The sequence below is a fragment of the Lipotes vexillifer genome, unplaced genomic scaffold (genome assembly GCF_000442215.2).
Source record: "Lipotes vexillifer unplaced genomic scaffold, Lipotes_vexillifer_v1.1 scaffold149, whole genome shotgun sequence".
Classification (NCBI taxonomy): Eukaryota; Metazoa; Chordata; class Mammalia; order Artiodactyla; family Lipotidae; genus Lipotes; species Lipotes vexillifer.
Genome location: NW_006779962.1, coordinates 332144 through 339335, shown reverse-complemented (window position 1 = coordinate 339335; position 7192 = coordinate 332144). Strand labels below are relative to the sequence as shown.

At 62.4% G+C, this 7192-nt stretch overlaps 1 protein-coding gene across 2 annotated transcripts in view; it reads left to right on the top strand.

Moving 5' to 3' along the window:
* The window catches only part of VAV2 (vav guanine nucleotide exchange factor 2), a 189893-nt gene that overhangs the window by 160787 nt on the left and 21914 nt on the right, over positions 1–7192 (top strand). Inside the window, exons 11-16 of one of the 2 annotated variants that reach the window (XM_007453081.1) lie at positions 162–257; positions 954–1022; positions 2549–2635; positions 5177–5262; positions 6067–6199; positions 7058–7072. In XM_007453081.1, the coding sequence (XP_007453143.1) occupies positions 162–257; positions 954–1022; positions 2549–2635; positions 5177–5262; positions 6067–6199; positions 7058–7072 (486 nt within the window). The remainder of the gene's footprint in view (positions 1–161; positions 258–953; positions 1023–2548; positions 2636–5176; positions 5263–6066; positions 6200–7057; positions 7073–7192) is intronic. The other variant, XM_007453082.1, reaches the window with a different exon arrangement.

Sequence of the window (7192 nt, the reverse complement as noted above, 5' to 3'; positions counted from 1 at the left end):
GCGGGGTCTCTGGGAGCCAGACCGGAGGAAGACCAGACACCTGGGCCCCAGTGCAGGGCTTGGGTCTGCCCCCGTCCCCAGGCTGGGGGATGGGAGTGTTGGGGTCCGGTGTGCCCGGGCAAGGGTGCTCTAAATCCACCTGCTGCTCCCCCGACGCCCAGGAATGCACCCTGAAGGTCCAAGACGGGAAGTTTAAGCTGCAGGATCTGCTGGTGGTCCCCATGCAGAGGGTGCTCAAATACCACCTGCTCCTCAAGGTGAGACTGGCTGGAGTGGGTCAGGGCCCGGCAGCCCCCGGGGCGTGGGGTGGGGCCCACAGAGAGGCCAGGGTGACGAATGAACAAGCGCATAGAGTGAGGCAGCCCTTGCTTAGCGCCTAAAACCTGCAAAATAAGTGCCAGGAGCTACGCGGTATTTGTATGTATTATGAATATTTGTCAGTTAGTATACAAGGAAAATTATGATCTAAATCGGTAAGAGAAAAGAAAAACCGAGAGAGACAGAAAAGCATCCTCAGGCCAGAAATAAGAGCTCCTGGGGCTCGTCTCTTAACCCAGTCCCTGAGCTTCCTGGTAGCCACGGAAACAGGAAATCCTTCGGGACAGACAGACCTACGCTGGAGACAGTGGTTTCTGTGAGGTGCCAGGCAAGGCTCTTTAGTGAATCAGCAGGTCACCTGTTAGCTCGGCCCCTGGCTTTGTGCTGTCTTAATGTTCCCCCCCCCCCCCGTTATCCACAAGAGTTGGAGACATCTCGCCTCGAAGCCGTGTGTCTCCTGGAGGAGGACTCGCTGTCTGTCTGCCGGAGTTGGGCGGCTGGACCAGAGCCGGGGGGGGTGGGGGTGGGGGGCTTTGTCCCGAGGGCCTGGCTCTGTCTGCACACCCGGGGCCTGGTGGGGAGCGGGCCCAGGCTGAGACCCCTGAGTGGTCACCCACGCCTCACCACCCCCCCAGGAACTTCTGAGCCATTCCACCGACCGGCCCGAGAGGCAGCAGCTCAAAGAAGCGCTGGAGGCCATGCAGGTGGGTAAACCGAGGCAGGGGAGAGGCCGGGCCAGCCTTGGGCTTCATGGACCGTGCCCGCCCTCTTTGACTGGACCTGGGCTCGCTAACAACCTTACCTCGGTGATCGGAGATGTAGATCTTCCTGGACGGCAGGAGGCAGGGCAGGAGGCAGAGCAGGGGCAGGGCGGTGGATGGGACCCACCAGGGGCAGAGGGGGCGGGTGGGGGGGGGCTTCCCTAAGGATTCTCTTCTCTAGCCTCCCCTGGCCCACAGTGACCCCACCCCCACCCCCAGGCCTCCCTTCCCCTCGCTTCCCTGACCGTCTGCCAGGCTGTCGCCGGAATCCAGGCACCGGACCCAGTGCTGGGCCATCTGACCCTCCCCTGCCTGCTGCCCAGTGTGTGGCATCTGCTTCTGAAATGCCCACTCCACCCAGGCACAGCGCCTCTCCCCTCCTCCCTGTGTCCATGGAAGCCCACTTTGCAGCTCAGCCCCCAGAAGGAGAGCCCAGCTGACGTCCCTCCCCCTCTTAGAACCCTTCTATGGCTCCCCACTGCCTGCTGAGTCAGGCCCAGACCCTCACCCCGGCACGCAGGCCTCCAAAGCTGTGCTGGCTTTGCAGTTGTATTTACCCCTAATGCCCCACCTTCCAGGCAAGCTTGGCCACGCTCAGGCCCCTGAAGGTGTCCGTTCTTTCCCACCTGTGTGTTGGCTCGGGCTGAACCTGTCCTTGTCACCTGGCAATGTCCTGTGCATCCTCCATCTTTGCGAAGTGACCTTCCCAGGGGGATCGCCCCCTCTCTGGCTTCTGTCCCCCCACTGCTCGGCCGTCTGTTTCTGGAGCTTCTCTGAGCAGCGTGTCCTCTTTACGCCAAGTCCTGTGCAAACTCTGTGACCTGTGCCATGGAGGCCCCGGTGCTTGCATGGCTCACCAGGCCCATCTTGTAATGTTCCTGCCTCAGGGTCTCAGATTCTGCCTGGCCAGTGGGCTCCCTGTGTGGACGGGCAGGAGGCACTGGAGGGGAGGCTGGAACCAGCTCTCACCCCCTACCCACCGCCTGGCTCAGGGGCTCCACCCTGGGCTCTGGGTGTCTGTCCCGCTGGGCCCTCTGGATCGCGGTGGGCAGTGCCCCCTGGTGGCCGGCAGGAGACTGCAGCATGTGGGTAGCCGGGCTGCGCGGTGGGATTGCCCTTGTTGCGCCGAGGCTCTGTAGGACCAAGAACTGGCTGGTCCAGGTCGACCTGGTTATTTTCCTTCAACTCTGACCTAGAAGGTGGCCGAGTGACGGGGTAGAAGGAAGCTGTTCTAGGAGGAGGGATTTCCTGGCCCACCAATGGGGTGCAGCTTTTCTGCCTCGTTTGTCAAGTGGGGTGACGCTTCTCACCCCTGCGGTCATTTCGAGGGCCAGCCACCTCTGGGGACGGTGGACGGTGCTTTGGAGATGCCCAGCCCTTGGACGGTGCCATGGGGTTCGTGGCTGAGCCCCTCACGCCCTGCCCAGCGTGGGCCTGCTGACCCGCTCCCCGCCTGTGTTGTGTCCCAGGACCTGGCAATGTACATCAACGAAGTTAAACGGGACAAGGAGACCCTGAAGAAAATCGGCGAGTTTCAGAGCTCCATAGAGAACCTGGTAAGTGTGCTGGCGCCCCAGAGAGCAAAGACAGTCACCGCCATATATACATCTTTTAAAAAATGACTTTCAGGGCTTCCCTGGTGGCGCAGTGGTTGGGAGTCCGCCTGCCGATGCAGGGGACGCGGGTTCGTGCCCCGGTCCGGGAGGATCCCACATGCCGCGGAGCGGCTGGGCCCGTGAGCCGTGGCCGCTGAGCCTGCGCGTCCGGAGCCTGTGCTCCGCAACGGGAGAGGCCACAACAGTGAGAGGCCCGCGTACCGCCAAAAAAAGAAAAAAAAAAAATGACTTTCACAATCTCGGCATCGAATAAGCGGAAGGGCGACCACACGCTCCGTCCGTCCGGGTCGTGCAGCTGTGCTGAGCGCTTTCCGCCGAGAGGGTGGAGCAGCTTCTGGAGCGGAGGCTGACCTTGCACTGCCAGGCTGTGCACCGAGACCAGCCCAGGGGCCCTGTGCACAAAGGCGGCCACTGGCTGAGGGCCCGAGGAGAGGAGCGGTATTGACTGCTCTGCCCTCCCTCCCTCCCTCCCTCCCTCCCTCCCTCCCTGGCCTGGCCTGGGACTCTCTTGGGTCCAAGAGGAGAGTGTGGCGCCCGGGGGAGTGTGAGGCTCCTAACGCTCTGGGACCCCTGGCTCACCCACATCTCCTGTCCGCATGAGGGACAATAGAGAGGGTTTGGTCACCCTGCCCAGGAGTTGCCCTTGAGTTCTCCCCTCCCCCTTGACCTCTAGCAGGCAGGGCTGACATCTCATGGGACCTTATCCTCATCCTGGTCCCTCAGAGGCTCAGCCTCGGGACGTTGGGTGAACCACTGTGTCCTGCGGGGTGAGGAGTTGGGCCATCCCAGGAAGCAGGCACTTCCCCGCCTGTGCCAACCGGTACCAGCCTCTCGCTGATCTGCTGAATGTCTAAACAGGGTTTCTCCGCCTCGGCACTGTTGACCGAGAGGCTGGACCATTCTCTGTTGTGGGGCCTGTCCTGTGCATTGTGGGATGTTGAGCTGCACCCCTGGACTCTGTCCACTAGATGCTGGTAGCACCCCCACCCTCCAGGGGCCCAAGTCATGGCCACCAGATACAACTCCCGACATCACGAGATGTCCCCTGGGTACAGAATCACCCCTGGCTGAGGACCACTGGTTTACATGCATTTTCACTCTCTGGTCCCTGAACTTTTAGAGTCCCGGTGAGTGTCTGTCAAAAGCAAATCAGCACAGAAGCTTTTGCAAAGGAAGCCCCACATGCCCAGGCTAACACCTGGTGCCCATTTGTCTGGTCCTCCCCGACCAGAGTCAGAAGAGCCCAAACGGGACTGTGGTACAGGCACGTGGTGTGAAGACAATCGTAATGTGTCGTCCAGCAAAGAAAAAAGAAGTCGCCGAACAGCATTACGACCCGACCCCAGTTTTCTTTCCTTTCAGAGGGCAGAGGAGGTTAAGGATGGCTGTGCCCCAGGCTGTTAGCAGTGGTGTTAGTGCCTGGTGGGGCCTGGGGCTGTTGGTTTTCCCCTCGTTGAGCGTTGGATGTTTTCTACATGCTCTACGATGGATGGATGGGCGCTACTTTTGTGACAAGAAGACTTTTTTTTTTAAGTTTTTACACACGACTAATTCTTACGCATGAAATGACAAAAGTTAAACAGCAGGGGAGCAGGTGTGGAGCGCTCCTGTGGACCGGGTGCCCTGCTCTGCCCAGCCGTGTGGTTTTCTCCGGACCCCATCCCAGCAGGTGAAGCTGGTGCCTTTCTTCCCGCCCTTTGGAGATGAGACACAGAGGCCCTGAGTCACTAAGCAGGTGCTGGTCCCACCCTGGGTGACACCCATGCTGCGCCCTTCGTTTTGCTCTGGCAGCTCCTGGAAAATGCAGAAAACTCTGAAAGAAGATGCTGAGAGCCCCCGTCGCAGCGCCAGGCAGGCTGTGGCCTGATAGTATTTTGCGGCATATCCTCTCCTTCCTGTTCTGTCCGCGTAGAGACCGCACAGGGAACGTGCCCGGAGACGTCTCTGAATCAGAGCAGAGCAGAGATGCAAACCAGGCAGAAAACGAAAATGAAATCCTTGCAAACCAGAGAGGGGGTTCAGCTCGGAGGCTCTTCCTGTGGTAGATGAACCACCGGCAGGATCCCCGTGTCCTGCCCGCCCTCTATCTGATAAGCGCTGTTTGTTCTCTTTTTAATTTGGTTTCTCGGGGTCAGGCGTCTGGCGTTTCCCACCAGGTTCCCGCTCTGGCTCCATGATAACAGTGGCCTGCTAACTGACCCACACCATCAATCGCCCTTTGTTGCCGCAGAACTGGAGGGAGTCCTCAGCAGGGCCGGGTCTGTGGGGCGCGGAGTCTGCAGGCCCGGTTCCTCCCTGTCATCTGCTCCCCGCTTCTGTCCTCAGCACCAGCCGGGAACCAGTGGGGCTCGTCTCACATCGCTCCCGCCTTCGGTTTCTGCGGAAAACGGCCGCCCCCGGACACGTGCCCACCTGCGTTTCTCTCCACGTAGGGAACTTGCTCTGGCACCGGGACTAACGGCCTCGCCCTTTCTTTCCCAGCAGGTGAAACTGGAGGAATTTGGGAGACCAAAGATCGACGGGGAACTGAAGGTCCGGTCCATAGTCAACCACACCAAGCAAGACAGGTGAGCGGAGTGGGCGCCGGGCTGGGCGGCACCCCTGAGTCAGACATGCCGCTCCAGGGCACCCTGCTCCCCAGCGGGCCTGGAAACAGCTTTTCACGTGGACTTGGCTTTGGGTTGCGCCTTTTTAATTGCTTCCTTCCTTCCCGGTGAGAGCGACGGCCAGTGGCTGCCGCGCCCGTGGGGCTGCCCTGCCTGCGGCCGGCACTGGACCGGCCAGGCTGGGGGACAGCCAGAGGCCCGGCCTGCGAGCGCACGGGCTCCTGGGAGCGGCCGTGTGAGCTGTTTGCCAAAGGACTGGGCAGGAGTGCGGGCGGGCGATGCGAAAGCTCCCAGGGAGCTGGCACGGCCCCAGCTTGTTTGGTCCTCCACGCACACCTGCTGCGTCCAAGGCCTGGGGCCGTGGCCGGGGTCACAGAAGACATGAGCCCTGCCCCACGCGTCTCCTAATCCCGTGGAGGATCGACGTGTAAATGGGCAGTGACTGGCAGAGGCCAGTGCTGTGGGGAAGGCCAGTGGGGGCAGGGGCGTGGAGGATCCAAGGCCGGGCTGAGGGGTCAGAGTTGGCCGGGTGGGCCAGGCGGGGGGAGGGCTCAGGCTCGGGGAGGGAACAGCCCTCGCGCTGCCCACCCGGGCACCCGCAGCCGTCCCGTGGCCTCAGACCCCGGTGTGCTGGCCGCGCTGTCGGGCCCCTGGTGGCTGCACTGACGGGCCCCTGGTGGCCGCGCTGTCAGGCCCCTGGTGGCCATGCTGTCGGGCCTCTGGTGGCCGCACTGACGGGCCCCTGTGGCTGCGCTGTCGGGCCAGGTACCTGTTCCTGTTTGACAAGGCGGTCATTGTGTGCAAGAGGAGGGGCGACAGCTACGAGCTGAAGGAGATCATCGAGCTGCTTTTCCACAAGATGACCGACGACCCCATGAACAACAAGGACGTCAAGAAGGTGAGCCCCGGCTTCCTGGTGGCGACGGAGGGGCTTCTAAGGCTGGGCCGCCCGCTGCGCCCCTGAGGGAGGAGTTGTGGGGTGGCCAGAGGAAGCGTGGTCGGGTGGGCTGGCCTCCACCCGCTCTGTGCTGGGCCCGGCACCGCCCGCCCCCGCCCCCCGGCCTTTTGTCTGAGTCTTTCCTGGGGGGGCCTGGGGGGGCACGATCCGGATCGCAGCCCCCCAGTGAGGACCCTGAGCAGAGGGGTGTGGGGCCATGGCTGGTGAGGGAGGGGCCATGGCTGCTGGGGGGTGAGGCCATGGCTGCTGGGGGTGGGGCCATGACTGCTGGGGGTGGGGCCGTGGCTCCTGGGGTGGGGCCGTGGCTGCTGGGGGTGGGGCCATGGATGCTGCGGGTGGTGCGATGGATGCTGAGTTGGGGCTGCCGTGCTCTCTGGTTCAGTCCTGCTTCTGCACCCAGTGCTTGAGTACCTATGGTGTGCAGCCCTGGGCTGGGTGTGGGTGCCAGGAACCAAAGTGTTAGAAGAGGCTGGACTCCCGAGCTTACAGGTAGAATGCAGGTGCCACCTGGAAGAGCTATTGGGGGTGACCTGCCTAGCCCTGATGTCCAAAACAGGCCACTGGGGCCCTAGAAGCAGTGACCTGAGGCCACCTCCCAGGCTCAGGGCTGAAGACGAAGCCCCCCAAGTTCCGCCCCGGCACCTGCCCCTCTGGGGGGAAGGCCCTTGCCATGGTGGCCCCATCCTGGGGCACTTGGCAGCGGGCAGTGTCCTGGGTTGCGGCACCCACCGCGGGGCTGGGCCAGGCCTCTTGATGATCTCGTCTCCCCTTTTCCTTTCCTCTCCTCGCGCTTCCTAGTCTCACGGGAAAATGGTAAGCCCCTGACGCTCACGTGCTCGCCACCTTCCTCACCCCCGGGCCCGACGCCGGCACTTCCTTCCTGAGCTGGGAGTGGGGTCTGGGGAGCCGGGTGGGCCTGAGCCGGGCTGGGTT